Source organism: Empidonax traillii, unplaced genomic scaffold, assembly GCF_003031625.1.
Source record: "Empidonax traillii isolate 1590-97213 ecotype Southwest subspecies unplaced genomic scaffold, ASM303162v1 scaffold55:size2822071, whole genome shotgun sequence".
In the NCBI taxonomy this organism is placed as follows: domain Eukaryota; kingdom Metazoa; phylum Chordata; class Aves; order Passeriformes; family Tyrannidae; genus Empidonax; species Empidonax traillii.
In genome coordinates this window covers 1,324,257-1,339,525 of record NW_020955248.1, presented here as the reverse complement: position 1 = coordinate 1,339,525, position 15,269 = coordinate 1,324,257, and the positions used below count along the sequence as shown (strand labels likewise).

General features: G+C 57.0%; 1 protein-coding gene across 2 annotated transcripts; it reads left to right on the top strand.

Moving 5' to 3' along the window:
• Positions 1-6,668: 6,668 nt before the first annotated feature.
• Positions 6,669-14,908, top strand: CDC42EP1 (CDC42 effector protein 1). 2 transcript variants are annotated; one of them, XM_027879480.1, is made up of 4 exons: positions 6,669-6,969; positions 8,271-8,432; positions 10,508-11,396; positions 12,446-14,908. In XM_027879480.1, the coding sequence occupies exons 3-4, from the start codon at positions 10,955-10,957 to the stop codon at positions 13,240-13,242; spliced, it is 1,239 nt and encodes a 412-aa protein (XP_027735281.1). In that variant the 5' UTR covers positions 6,669-6,969; positions 8,271-8,432; positions 10,508-10,954; the 3' UTR covers positions 13,243-14,908. The 2 variants fall into 2 exon arrangements, with proteins under 2 accessions (XP_027735281.1, XP_027735280.1); XM_027879479.1 differs by lacking the exon at positions 8,271-8,432.
• The last annotated feature ends 361 nt before the right edge of the window (positions 14,909-15,269 follow it).

Genomic DNA, 15,269 nt, shown 5'->3' with positions numbered 1-15,269 from the left:
CCCAGTGTTGGGCTGCTTGGCCTCCCCGGGAGGAGCTGCTGGCTGGCCCCTGACCTCCAGGCTCCGCATTTCCTGTGGCAGCCAGGGAGGGAGACGAGGCCCCTTCTTCCAGACGCTGGGGCTGGGCGTAAAGGGGCCTCTGTGAGCCGGCCTGGGGGGGAAAAGGAAAGGTCATGGCGGTCCTTTGACAGCAGCAACCCGAGGTCGGAGGAGGCAAAGGTGCCAGCTGCCCCAGTAGAGCTGGGAGCATTGCTGGGACAGAAACCTCCACCCTAAATGACAGGGCGAGGACCAAGCTTATTTTTGAAAGCTTTGTGGCCTTCCCTCCTAAAACCAAAGGCAGCCACACTGAGTCTGGGCTGCTGCCCAGGAGGGACCAGAGCCGGCGCCTGAAGGAGAAGGTTGCAGCTGCAGAGCCCAGTGCTGCTAAACCCAGCTGCAGGAATACGTGCCTGTCCTAAAATGGAAAAGCTGGACTGCTGCCTAGGAGGGTGTTACCCCTTTCCCCCAGGTCCCTCTAAGTTGAGACAGGTATCCCCTGCCCCTCCACACATCTCCCATGGGTCATTATGGGGAACAGGACTGAGATCTGCGGAGGGAAGCAGAAAGAAGAACAGAGCCTTGCTGAAGGCATTCAGTTTGAGAGGCAGGTCCTTGTTTCTGGGGTCCACATCCATGACTGGGCTCTGTGCCAATCCTGGCTTGTATAGACCCAGGAAGCTGGCCAGATGTGATGCCCGCTCTTCACAACCTGGCAGGAGGTGCCGGATGCCTGGGGAGAGCAGGGAGGGGGGATGGCATCCCAGATGGAAACCTCTGGTATGCCTTTGCGCTGATCTCCACTCTGCCCTGGAATGCGCCCGCCAGCAGCATGTGGGAAAGTGGAGTCAGCAGAGACCTTGGATGTGTCAGCTCCCCGGCTGAGTAAACAAGAGGAGCCCTGGCAAGCATTCAGCCCCAAGTAACCAAGACCTTGAAAACAGGGGGTTGGAAACAGGGAAGTTCTCCTGTCCCCTCCTTGCTCACCTCCTGCAAAATATGTCCTAACCTCTCCCCTACCTCAGGTGCTAATGCCACCCCCTCTCACCCCTAGCAAGTCTGGAAAAGTGTGGGGAGAGACTCTCCCTGCGGTGTTTCCAGCACCATGCTGTCAGATCTAACATCCGGGAGAGACACTGACACAAAAGGAGGGTCTAGAGAAGAAAGAGGTGGATAAAAGAATTTATCACCCCCCACCATGCACACGTATCGATTCCCCTTGGCTATCTCCCAGACAGCAGGGAGCACGGGGCATGGAGAGAGTTTCCACTAGCAGTACTGGCACTGCCTCAGGGAGCACAGTGACAGCCAGGACAGAGGCACAGTACAGCTCCCAGATAAATACCTCCCTGACCCCAGCTGGGGACATTCCCACTGGGGGATGCAAGCTCCAACCACACTCCAGGTTTCACAGGCTCAAGGAGAGGCTGCACACAGTGCATTTCCCAGTGCTAGCTGGAGACATGCTCCCACCGCTCTCTGAGTTGCCGGCATTGCCTCCGTTGTTTCCTCCATAAAGTGCACCCACCAGAGTCAGCCTCTCATTCCCTCTCCAACCAGGCACAGGAACCTGGTTTTGAATCTGGGGAAGAGGAATGGGCTGAGGAAGGTCCCCCTGCATCCCACCAGTGGAACCCATCATCTTCTGGGGTAAAAACTCCTGCAGCAGTGGCATTAGGAGGCTGTGCTTGCCTTCTGGCCACTGTCCCACGTCCCCCCTATCGCTCCTCGGCAGGCGCAGACTCCCAGAGAATGAGCCATTGTTCCCCAGCCCCGCAGCCTCTTCCTGTCCCTGTAGGGCTGTGAGACAAACAAAAGCAGAGCCAGACGCCATGGGGAGGAGGCTGGACCTGCTCCCCTCCTCCAGATCCCGCAGCAACCCCACAGGCAGGCAGGCAGGCAGACGGATGCCCGCCTTGGGGGAATGGGCAGGGACACCCCTATTTTTAGCTCCCTCTGCATTCCCACCCCCTTCCTTCCGTGGGCCAAAAATACACAGGCTGGATGGACAGGCAAAATCGTTATGATGAAAGAGTTGTCCAGGCCTTGTATCCAACCACTCCCCTGGTTTTCGCCTCTTCCCTTTGACCAAGGCAGCTTCCCCAAGCATAGTCCCCCTCTCCCAACATGGACGACTTATCTCTTCATTCCCATCCCTCATTCCCTATATCCCCACGTCTTCTTTTCACACATCGCACCCTTCCTCATCCCTGTATCCCACTCTCCTTCTGCTCTATGGATGCATACCCCATTCCTCGACCATCCCCTCTCCCATGCCACACCAGCCCTGGGACCTACTCCCTTCCTTTGAGATCTCCCAGCTCCTCTTTTCCCCAAAGCACCTCCTCACACAATTCATCTCCAAAAGGCTCTTTTCACTCAGAGGGCCTGTCTCCTGCTCCTCACCTCCATTCCCTGTGTTTCCTCCTTCCCGACTGCATCCCTTCTACCTTCACCATCTCCCCCTTTCTCTCCCAGTCCCAACAACCTCCCAGCTCCCTCCAGGCCTGCATAGACTTTAAACTCCTGCAGATGTGCTCCCCCTTCTTATCCTGCCAAAGGAACGTATTTCGGGGAGGGCAAAGTGACCCCCAGATGCACCTGCACACAGAGCTGCTTCTCCAAGCACCAAATTGATATCTAAGCCCTCTCCCCAGTCCCTCCTGCATAAACTTTCATAAGGTCTATGAAAAGTAACTGGAGAATCAAGTGGGGGGGAAACAGGGTGCTCTAGGGATATGTAGTCTATATACGTCATAAATATAAATATAAATATATATTTACCTCTCCTTTCCTAGAACCTGAAATCACAGAGGTGTTTCCAGGTCACAGGCAGCTGTTCCTGGATTGCTTCTGGTTTATACAACATCCTCCCTCCCCTCCCAGCCACATCCCAAACTCCCTTCCCTCTCCTCTGTGCTCAGGGGAAAGTCGGAGGGGGAACATAGATCAGGGTATGTCCTGGGTCTGTCCCTCCATCCTCTCACCCACAACACCCCTACAGCACCCCACATTCTTGGCCAGCAAACAGGATTAGCATACCAGGATGAAGTTGGGAAGTGTGGGGGGAGGAAGAAAGACGAAAACATTTGGGTTAGGAGGAGATGGGCAGAGGGAGGGAGGCAGTTCGCCAGCAAGCCTGGGAACTCATCTGTACCTCCTCCTGGGCTTTGGCAAACCCTGAGACTTTGAGTTCCCAGCCCAGCTCCCTGGGGAAAAGCATGCATTCCCCCTCTGCAAATCCCACAAGCGGGACGTGGTCAATCCCACTCCTTCAGCCTCCTACTGCTACAGGGGAGGGGAGCTGGAGGAATCAGTAGAGAAAATTAGAAATGGGCTTTTACAGAGCTTGATCCACCCCTCTCCTATCATGAGTGGGTCTAACTCAATGCTGCTGCCTGCCTGGTGGCGCTCATGACAATCCACCCGCTTTCCTTCCCCAGTGCAGCTCAAGCATGCTGGGAATAAGACTACTCTGATCCCTTTCACTGGTTATCTCAAAGGCTGCAGGCAGAGTGTGGGGGATCCACAGCCTCAAAAATGGGCTAAACCAGGCCCAGCACATGCTGCCAGAGAGAAATCATCTTGGAGAAGAAACTATAGGGCATGAGGGATCCAGTGCCTACAGAGCCATAGCTGGCATCAGACCAGAGATGCTCTTGGCAAGACGCTGAGTGCCTTACTTTATCCATTGCCCTGAGGTGTCACCTCGTGCCACCACCCTGGCTTGCTCACCCTTAAACTGGCTTTGCCTTCAGCTCATCCCCAGGGCAGCGAGACGCAGACTGGAGGCAGCACTGAGGGCCACGGGCTGGGAGCAGGGAGGAGGGACCTGACAGCACCAGGGTGGAGGGGAGCTGGATGAGGCCATACCAGGATGTGTGGCGGGACAAGAGAGCCCTATAGAGCCCCCTCTCCATCATGGCAGGAGTCTGTCCCCCACCCCACTGCCGGCAGTATTTCCCATACCCACATGGTATGCTCACTCACGGCCCCTGTGAGGAGAATGGAAACATCTGGAAGTCACTCACAAACAAGCAGCGCTCTCAGTTAATGAGGAAATATGAGCCGGAGACCCTGGGCAGCAACAGGATATCTGCTTCTTGTGCACTGAGCAAGGCACCCCTTCCCACTGACCTCATCTGCAAGCTGGGATGCCCTCATTGCCTTCCCTCGGTTCCCCTCAGGCACTGGGGAGAGGGAGAAGTGGGGTTTTTCTTCACTGGAGGGGAGTCCTGCATCAACCTCCTTCAGGCATTGGGTCTGCAAGCACAAGCGACTGCAAAGTGAGATAGGAGGAAGGACTGAGCACCAGGATGTATGGGGCAGAGACTTCAGCCCCACCCCATGCACACACATTCCTCCATTCCTCCATCCCCATCACACTCACACACCCATAAGACCTCAACCCCACGTCGGAGGGATGAGTTCTGGGAAGAGGAGGGGATGCAATTTGCACAGCCCACTCTTTGATGTTGTGGTAATCAAAGCAAATCCTCCTCATCCGGGAAAGCTGCTGGGTCACTTGTCTGCTCCATGATAAGCCCAGTGGCCAGTCTCACTGTAATGGTGAGACTGGTACTGCTGCCTGGGGCTTAGGGTTACAGACAGGATGAAAGGTTGGGGTGACTGCAGGTAAATGAGGTAGCTGAGCTGGGAGGGGCCCAGGAATAAGCTCCTGCCCAGGGCACACATGACGGGCACAGTGGCTCTGCAGCACTGTCCAGGCTCACAGCCACTTCTCATTTACCAGCCAGGGTGGATAACTAGGCCAAGAGGCAGGACTGGACAGATTCGTGTTCCAGGCAGCTGTATATGAAGGAAGGGGGTATCGGTGTAACCAAGCAGCCAGAGGCCAGGATGGGTACAGAGACCTGGAGGTCTCCAAGGCACTTCAGGTCTAGACTCAGAAGGACAAAAGTCAGAGCCTGGCTGGTATGGCCACAAGATCACAGGTTTGGGGAAGAGTGCTGAAGACAGGGGATTTCCATCTACTTTCATAGAAATGGAGCCCATCCTGGCCTGGAGCACAGAGATGCTTGGAGTAGGAGTGAGGAGGAGGAGGAGGAGGAGGAGGAGGAGGAGGAGGCAGTGGAGAGCCGACCGCCCTGCGAGAAGCGGAACGTGGCCCCTGTCCCATCTGGAAAAGATTTGTTCTGCATTCCCCAGCGGAGACGGCTGCTGTCGCTGGGCTCTGCTCCCTGACACAGCCTCTCCTGCAAGGGTATGAGGATGGAGGTGAGGGCAGTGAGGGGGAGCTCCTCAGGCAGGGTTGGGGGAGATGCACAGGCAGGTAGGGCAGAGGGGGACACCCAAATAAAGGGTCTTTTCCTGCCTCTCCCACCACCCCTATTAGCTTCCTCTGAGCAGGACCTGGGGGAGGGGATGCCTACTATACCTCTGACAAGCAGGAAAGATGCAGGTCATGATTTCTTCTCCCTTCCTTGCCAATGGCAGAGCTCATCCCATCAGATCTGAGCTCCCATTGTCCTCCAAGACATAGACCCACTAAAGTACCACCAACATGCACAGTCCATATGCTCTTAATTCCTAATGGGGAAGACTTCTACAGAAGGCAGAAAACCCAACCTCCGTTTCAGAGAAGAGGAGCCTGAGGCTGAGAGGCTGAGAACTGTGCCAAAATCCTGCTACTACTTAGCAAACCTTTGAGCAATAAGGTACTCCTGCCTGGGCACCCCAGCACGAGCCACCTGAGCCCAGCAAGAGGCCAGGCTCCATTTTGACATCTCCTCTGCAGACATCTTGTCATCCCTTCAGCCAGGCCCTACTTAACCCCAACAAGTCCTGTCTCGCCTTCACCAGCAGAGACACCTCCCTTCTCCTCCAAAGGGCCCTGAATAAGTGCCTGTGCTTGGACAAGTTGTCCCCAGCAGAGCCACTGAGTCTCTTCTGAAGACCGTGAGGGTCACTGATGGCACTGGTGAATCCACATCCACCAGCAGGTTGTCCCTTGTAGGCACTTATAAGGTCTTCTGCCCTGTGACCAGCAAGGATGGATGTAGCAAAATGCCAGAGGGATGTGGTGTTCTATGTATGGGCAGAAATTCTCTCTGGTGCCATCAAAGAGCATCTCCTTGCATTTATCCGTTACCACCCCCTCACCCTGGTCTGACGCACTACCACTGATATGACGTTTGTCCCAAACCTGTGACACTTGTCCTGACTCTGTATCAAATGCCAACCCGGCCCACACGGCCTTCAGAGAGGCTATTATCCTGCTAAAACCCAACACAGCGCTACCGACAGGTCCTGGAATGACCACCCACCCCCAGACCCCAGTCCTGACTGGCACTACTACCCCACAGACACTGGGGACCTCTGTCCAATATGGGATGAGATGACCCTATGTGACAGCCGAAGGGTCACACACACAGAGGGGTCAAAGCCCTTTCCTTTGCGCCCCACCAGGCTCCCCTAACCAGCTTAGCCAGAAACCTGGGCTTCCCCCTCCTCCCAAACCCATTGAAGCGGGCGCCCGGGAGCGGGAGGCAGCAAATGCCGGCAGACGGGAAATGGCACTGGGGAAGTGGGGAGGAGGAGGGGAGCGGCAGAGAAGTTCCTGAAGTTTTCTGTCCTGGATAGCTGGAATAAATCTCATTTTCTCTGGTCTTCTTGCGGAGTCGAGGATTGGCTCGGCAGTGCTGCAGCCCGCCCTCCTCCTTCCCACGTCCCCTCCCCGCCAGCTTCGCTCCCTCTCTCCCGTGGCATCAGGGCGTCAGCCTGGGAGAGCCATCCGTGGGGGGACAGCCGTGGGAAAAGGGAGGGGGGACATGCCTCCCGTTTCCCCCCACCTCCATTCCAGGACTCAGCACCAGTAACCCTCGGAGCAAGTTACAGGGGCCCACGGGGAGTGTCTCGCAACTTTTCGTCTGGAGGACGGGGGAAAATAATAACTCCGGTTGGAAAGAGGTAAATCCTGAAAGTTTTGATTCATCAGTCTGTAGAGCTGGGGAGGGGGAGGTGTTGGGAGCAGAAGGAAAAGGGTGGAGAGGGTGATTGGAGAGGGGAGATCCGGGGGGAAGAAGGAGGGGGCGCGGAGGGAGGGTGGCAAGGGGATAGAAAGGGAGAGGATGGCAAAAAAGAAAGGGACGAGAAAGCAGGAATGCAACAGGAAACGGGGAGTGAGGAGAGGGGACGCGGGCCAGGGGGGAGAGGCATGAAAGAAAGGGGGTGAGAAGATGGTCCCACAGGTGGGGGAAGGCAGCAGGACACTGGCCTCCCAAACTCTGCTCTGGATACCCCTCAAAACCCTGCAGGCTCGTGGCGCCCTGATTTCGGGGGCATGGAGGAAGAAAGGGAGCACTTTTTCGTAAGAGGGCAGGGAAGGGATGATTGGAAACTCCCACCTTCATAGCCTCAACCTCCCTCTAAGTCCCAGTATGTCTACTTGGAAAAATATCCTGGTTATACTGAGAGATATCACTATGTATATATATAGCAGCCAGCAGCACAGGAATTGGATTTAGTTGTCTGCCTACTGCCCGGCACGGCTCCAGGGAAGCTGGAAGAGGCCCAGCCCAGCCAGCTAAGCCCCTTTCGCCCTTCCCCAAAAGCCTGCCCCTGCTGGTATTCCCCATCCCAGAGCAGTCACCCAACAGGGGAACCTCTACCTCCCTTCCTTCGGGGAAAGGGAGGTTTTTCGGCACTTGGAAAGGCTGGGAAAGCCTTCCTGGCCACCCACAACCATTTCCACCCGCTCTTCCCACTGTTGAGACCACCCCAAATTACTCACCCTCTTTTGGAGTATGTCCCCTTTGGGAGAGGGGGGTGTAAGGAGAGGAGGAGGAGGGAAGAGGCTGTTTTCAGCAGCTCCAGCCAACTAGACATCTGGATTATTTTCCCCCCCTTTCTGGTTTCCGCTCTTCCCAGCAAGCAGAACAGCTCAGGACATTCCCGGCTAGTGGAAAACCAGTGGTAACCAGCTGAACTCAGGGGGGAAATGGGGGAGGCCAGGCTGCAAGGAGGAGGAGGTGCTGGTCTTGGGTCTTTGAGGGCAGGGGGCTTCCCAGAGGAGGCGAGGAGAGAGCCAGAGAGAGGATTCCAGGGCAGAGGGGGGATCGTGATGGGCTGTGGGCTTTCTGCTGGGAACTGGTGAACACGGAGGGCTGCCAGATGGAAGCACTGGCACCTGGACAGACAGACGGCCAGGCAGAAGGGTCCCCTTGCCCAGTGGAAGAAAGGACAGCACACAGGTCACCCTTTGCCCTCAGAATCACGAGTTTCCCTGGCATAGAGGAGTCTGGTTGGGTGAAGGGGAGGGCTCAAAGGGGCACAGCCTTTAGGGAATCATACCAGGGGCAGAGGGAAGGAGGAAAAAGGGGAGATTGGAAGGAGAAAAAGCCCAGCAGGCCTGCCAGAAACCTGCCATCCAGGTAGGGTTGGGCACCAGCTGCCTCACTCCCTCCCTCCCTCCCTTCCTCCCTCCCTCCTCTCCCAGTGCCTGTTGCCTGCCAGGAGGCAAGGAGAGCCAGGGGCCAGGTACTGGCTTGCTTCCCTGTGGTGACCAAGGGACAAGGAAGGAGAAACTCTCCTCCACCAAGCTCCCCACTCAATAGTTGTCCAGACAGGGAGTAAGGAAATGCTCTCCTTCCATATCGCTCATTCCCTTGCCACCCCATCCCAAGGTGTGATGTCCCCCGTAAGGGTCTGCAGGGCAGCTCTGCTGTACAGGGGACCTGGAGTGGAGTAGAGGAGTTCACCCCTTAGAGTAGCCCTGGCCACTGTAGCACAGGCTGAAGGGCACAGTCCCCACTTTGTGTTTTTCAGGGGCTCTAATGTGCAGAGGGAAAGGAAAACTTGAGGGCTGTAGCTCGCCTAATCCCCTCTCCCAGGGTCATGTGCCTTCCTGGGAGACCCTGGGGACAGCTCAAAAATGGGGTTGCATCTCTCTCCCTGTGGTCCCAAGACCCCCGCTGTGCTGCAGGGACCACCCTAGTAGTTTCCTTGCTCTCCAGGAGAGCCCTGATCCAGTGGCTATGGGTGGGCTTCTGCCAGAGAGAGGAAATAGCTTCCTGATCATCCTCCCAACCCCAAATCTGCCATCTGCCATGTCGTGGCTGTGAGACAGCACTGCATGGCCTCTGTGAGCAGGATGAAGACATGAGCTGCATGAGCCAGGGAGCTGGGGACCAGCAGGAATCCAACCTGCCCTGCTGTCACCAGCCACTGCCACCCCGGGAGGCAGCCAATGGTGCTGGGTGCTGCTGAGGGAGGTTTGTTTTCCCTTCCTCAGGCATTAACCCCTGGCAGATAAGAGGGGCCCCGGGTGAGCAAACAAGGCCAGGGCAAAGCAAACTCATGTGTAGCCAGCCAGGAAAGCAACTTCGTGTCCAGGACTCCCCTTCACCAGAGCCTTTGCCAACCTGGAACTGCCTGGCTACTTTGAGGTGACATGGGGACAGACGGGAGAGGCAGGCAACATGGCAGGGGGAGACAGACAGAGCCATGCAGCAATGGGGGTCCCAGCATATGGAGATCAAGGGATGTGAGGCTCCTGCATCACCCTTTGTCATGCTGTCCTCCAAATCAACCCTGCTGGAGGGACCCAGCTCCATCCTCTTCCCCTGGCCCCAGAGCTGACCCCAGGGAGGGACATGTCCCCAGGTGGCTACCCAGAGTGCTGATACTCGGAGATTCCCTTCATCCAAATCCTCTCTTTTCCCCAACCCACTCTCTCCCGCTTGCACACACACCAACGGGGAATCTGCCCGAGTGTCCTCCTCACTGACTGGGGAAGTCATCGTCCTGCTATCATCCATCCAGCTGCTGCTTCCTGCCTGCTCCTCAGTGCCTCCAGGACCTGCCTGAATGAAGGGTCCCATCCCACCTTCTCCTCTAACCTTGAGCAATCACCTCCCTTGCCATGCCTCAGTTTCGCCTCCCTGCAAAGCAGCTGCTTTCCCCACACCGTGAGCTCCCTGCTTCTCCAGCATGTCTGCCCAGCACCTGGGGACCCAGCCAGTGAAGGACAAACAAAGCAATATACAAATATTGCATTTTTCCTTCCCACCACTCCTCCTCCCCGAGAAGCACACAGTCCCCAGGCCTCACCCTCTCCTCAAGGGTTCATCTGAATAGCAAAAAGGAGGGAGAGGTTTCTTGCCCCAGGAGCTGGGGCAGCCGGGCAGGGCACTGCTCTGGGAGGTTCTGCCTGGGAGGGAAATCCTCAGCCTGTGTTGTGGCGTGGGTCTGGCCAAGCTACTTTGCAGATGGGGGAAACTGAGGCACACTAAGGGAGGTCAGAGAGGTGAGGGAGAGCATTGTGTGTTTTGGAGGAAAGCCTTATTCTTCCTTCCAAAAAGGAAGGCCGGGCAAGGGGTACAGCCAGTAGCAACCTCCACACTGTCTTATATACTGCCTTTAACCTCTCCAGACAGTTCAGGGGGTTCAGTCAATATGGCTGGGAAAATCCTCTCCAAGACCTTAACTATCCTCTTACCTTGTTTAGGTGGGAAACAAGGGGACCAACGCACTTGCCCTGCCAGTCCACCCCAAGCTCCCATCGTCACCTGCTGTTTCCTCTGTGACTGGCTTTCACTCTCCCAGCAGTGGCAGAAGACAGAGGATTAACCCCTAAAGTCCACGGCCAGACACAGCTTCCAGCAACCTCCGCAGAACCAGGGTTGACCCAGACACTCCCTGGGGACACCTCCGTGCTATCACTGTCCTCGCCACTGAGGAAGTACCCCCTGAGGGTGATTTCATGAGTGCGACATAGCGAAGAAAAGCAGGAAACCTGCTGAAAGCCAAAGTGACATGAGCTGTTACCCCGAGAGCATCTGGGCAGAAGCAATGGGGAGGTCGGGGATGTGACAAATCACCCCAGTGCTGGAAGCCTGTTGAGGGCAGATTTTTGGGGCTTTTCCGGAGGCAAGGGTGAGGTGAAGGGCGCAACATGAGCCTGGGGAAGCTCCCAGTGCTCAGCTGGGTGTCAGGCTCCCATGGCAAGCGGCGGCTGAAGTCGGAGCTGACGCCGGACATGATCAGCCCACCACTGGGGGACTTCCGGCACACCATGCACGTGGGGCGCGGCGGGGACGTCTTTGGGGACACCTCTTTCCTTAGCAACCACGGCGGGGCTGACACAGCCAAAGCCAACAACTTCTTTGCCCGGACGCTGCGGCACGTCCGCCGGATGCCACTGAAGAGACGGGGCAGTGGGGGCCAGGCGGGGGCATCGCCCGCCCCCCCAGCCATCTCGCCCATCATCAAGAATGCCATCTCCCTGCCGCAGCTCAATGAGGGGATGTATGACGGTGGCGGTGGACATGGCCTGACCAGCAAGTTCTCTTTCAAAAGCGCATCGAACAGGTTCTCCAAAACGCACCAGGCCTATGGTGAGTGAAGCACGGGGCAGAGGCTGGCACCCAGGTACTGTGCATCCTCTGCAGCCCTTCTCATTGCTCCATGCCTCAATTTCCTCCCCACTGAGGGATGGGAGTTCAGGCTCTCAGGAGAGATGGAACATTTAAGAGTCCCAAGTCCTGATAATCCCTGTGAGCAGATAACCCTAATCTTGCTCTGAACCATGATCCTTGCTTCTGCCCTTGGAGGGTCTCTTCCCAGGGTGTCTCCCAAAGTGGGGCATGGATGATTTCTCTGTTTTTCCCTCTCTCACATAGCCCCACACAACTGGCAAGCTGTGTGGAGTACCTGTAAGGCGGTGACCCCCAACTACCCCCAGCCCTACACCTTTACTGTGAGCAGCCTCCCTGAGGAAGCTAAGAAGGTGCTGGGACAGTGGAGCAATGCCCACTCCAAGATCACAAGGTCAAGGCATGGTCTTGGCCTTCCCCACCTCCACATGGCCCCTTGCCTGGCAGTGCCAACCTCTACAACTCCATGTGCTGCTCCTCACAGGATTCCATCCCCCCTTCTCCACCTTGCCCACAATCCTCCCTGACAGCCAGGGTCTCCTTTAGGGAAGGGTTGTGGAAAGGATAGGACAGGACAGCTGTGTGGCTCCTCTCCAGCCTCACAGCACTGAGCTGTGGCTCAGATTTTCCCCAGGGAGGGAGGTCTGGAGCAGAAGGTCTCGGGGCTGGGGGGTTGGATCTAGGGGGGCCTGCAGCAGCTGGGGGAGGTGGCCTGGCTCAGAGGGAAAGGCAAGCTGAGGCAATGCTGCCATCTCCTGGTCCCACCTGCCTGGCTCAGCCCCCACTGCCATCTTACCAAGCCCAGAGTGCACCTGGATACCCTCCGCTGCACTCTGAGCTTTGGGGATGTCCACAGAGACACTGGCCTGTCCTTTAGAGGCCAGTGCCACTGACAGGAGCATGATCTGTGCCACCATGGTGGCAGTGTTCCCTGTCCCTGCAGAAGTAAGGCAGGCTTCCTCCCACCAAGCTGTCCCCTCCCCTCACCAACCATCTCTTCTGCTTCACAGGGCTGGAGTCTGGGTTTTGTACCATCCCTCGTGTCCCTCGCTTGGAAAAGCCCCAAGAGAGCACCTTTCCTGGGGAAGATGAGCTGGATCGCTCAGATTCCCTACTGTCCTTCCGCCTGGACCTGGGGCCCTCCCTGATGAGCGAGCTTCTCCAGGTGATGAGCTTCTCTGAAACCAATGGGAATGAGGTGGGGGAGGATGGCCCACACCTCTTGTGTGGTGAGGGGACCAAGGACAGGGTCCCTCCAGCAGCGAGTGCATCCCACGAAGAGGACAAGTCAACATCCAGCTTCTGGGACCACTCCAGGCAGAGCAACCTGTCAGGGGCCAGCTCACTGCCAGGTCTGTCAGTGCATGCCAACGGAGAGGCACATGCCATCGAAGGTGCTGAAGCGGACTCTGTGTGGGCTTCGGGGCCCGGAGCAGTGCCCAGAGGGACCCCATGGCAGGGGCACTGGAACGACTGCACCATCGAGGCGGGAGAATTTGATCGAGCAACCCAGGTCCTGGCCCGCCATTACGGTGGGACCAGCACCCCACGGAGCTCAGAGAAGGGCGAGGGTCCCCGGCAGGCCCGGACACAGACCCCGTGGGAGAGCCCCAGTAGCATCTTGTGGCGGTCACAAGTGACAAGGGAGAGCCAGTCCCCCGAGGCCAGCTGGAATCAAGGAGAGGAGGAGGAGGAGGAGACCAAGATCTCCACCCGGCAGGAAAGCTACACTGGTGCCCGAGGCGGGCATAGCAGTTCCTTCAAGTATGCCAATGAGGAGGAAGAGGATGATGAAGTCAAGGTGTGAATGGCCATCCCTCCCTTCACAGGCCCCACCAGAGACACTGGTGATGGGGTCTTTGCCCTCCTCCCTGTGCCCCACCCTCAGGTGCCAATGTCACCGGCAGATGCAGTGGGCGACCCCCTTGCCAAGCTGGGGACACTGGGCAGGCTGGAGAGGGGCAGGAAGAGAGCCTGTCTCCTGAGGGGCTCCCTAGGGCTGGGCCAGGCTGCTGCAGATGGCTAGTGAGCACTGCAGTGCCAGGCATCATGCCTCTTCTCCGGCCTCACTGCCATTAGACACCAAAGAGACATTCCCATGTGCCAAAGAAACCCCAAACTCCTTCCTACCCCATCCCATTCTCCACAGTGCCATCTCTCCCAATCCTCGGCCTGACCCTACCAGCATGTCTGGGGACATACCCCCTGAAGCCCTCAAGCACTGCCTGCACTGGCATGGGTGCCCTCCCAGAAGTATTCCCACCAATAGCTCTGGCACATAGGGGATGGAGATCTCCCCAGCTCCAGCTAGTGCAAGACCCTTTAGTATAGCACATCTATCTACTAGGGGAGGTCAGCTGGGGACCCAAGGGGCAGGCAAAGACCTGACGTTCCTCTTTTTCCCTTTGTCCCAAAAAGCTGTGTGCTCAGTGTTCAGGAGGTGAGAGCATGCACAGAGATAATCGCAGGGGTCTCTCCACTTGCCTCCTGCTGCTGGGCATCACTCAGTGTGGCTTCCTTCCTGATCCCAACCCCACTCAGTGGGAAGGGAAGAAATTTCTTGGCTGGCTGGAGGCAGAGGCAGGTTATCAGGTCACCAAATTCTGCAGTTCAGATCCTGAAACTCTCTTCCTTTCCCCCTGCCTCAGAACAAGGAGACTCCTCCTCTGAAGCCACTCGGTTTGTCTCACCATCCTCGTGGTGGTGGCAGGAGGTTTGTGCCTCCATCCTTGCCCCTATCCCCACTCACCACGCGCACACCCCTCTTCCCAGTACACCCCTTCCCAGGGGTAAGCGTGGACGATGGAATGTCCCTTGCTGAGTGGCCCTGGGCGACACAGCCACCCTGGAATGAGCTGCCCCCCACGCTGCCCTGCCTGCAAACTGACCCTCACAGAAGCGCCTTTGTGCCATGGTGTGGAGCCAGCATGCTCGGGGTCTGAGGTCACCAGAGGGACCCTCACAGGACCCCCCTTGTTCTCTGGGACAGGAGGGGGTGTGCAGCAGGGGGAGATGCTGGGCCACGGCTGCAAGACTCTGCTCCCACGCAGCTCACCCACCACCCGGCTGCTTTTGGCAGGGAGCATTTCAGAGCAGAATAAAGAGCTCTGGTGTGCGCACATATTGCGCATGCAAGTGCCACTCACAGTCAGGCCACCGAGGCTACAGGCAAGCCCATGTTGCTCAGCCTCCCTAAGGGGCTGCCTTCCACCAGCCAGCAGCAGCAAGCTGGGGCAGGCACCGGCTTCTAGAAGCCCCCAGCTCCAGCCACTGGAACCCAGCAGGATCAGCTTTACCCCCACTTCCAGGGCGGGGACCCAGGCTCTCAGGATGAGCTTCCCTCCACCCTCTGCTTTCCACACTGTAACACAAGCTCCAGACCAAAGACCCACATCCACGGAATTATCCTTTCTGCCTCCACTCTGTATCCCATGCACTTATTATTGTCCTTATTAAAACAGTTTTGATACTAACTTCTCTGGTGCCTCCTCTTGGCTGCCATGACCTTATCGTCTTCCTTGCTACATCTGCTGGTGGCCCAGCCACCAAATCCCATCCTCTTTACTCTCAGCAGGATTTTCCAGCACCTCTGGGATCCCTGGATTAATGAGCCTGGTACTTTGTACAGCTCTCTGGGGCACACATAAAGCAACATCCTATTCACCTGGGCCCATGTAGCACACAGAAGGGTGAAAAGCTTCCTGTCCAGCTCTGCAACAATTCATTTGCAGCCTGGAGCAAATCAGTACCCTTTCCAAAGCTGACCCAGCTACACCTGTCCAGTCCATCAGACATCAGACATCCTCAGCCTGTTCACTCAGGCAGCAGCAAGTC

Coding starts and splice junctions, on each gene's coding strand:
- CDC42EP1 (XM_027879479.1), top strand. CDS start 10,955: ATGAGCCTGGGGAAGCTCCCAGTGCTCAGCTGGGTGTCAGGCTCCCAT. Junction 11,397..12,445: donor CAAAACGCACCAGGCCTATG/GTGAGTGAAGCA, acceptor TCTGCTTCACAG/GGCTGGAGTCTGGGTTTTGT.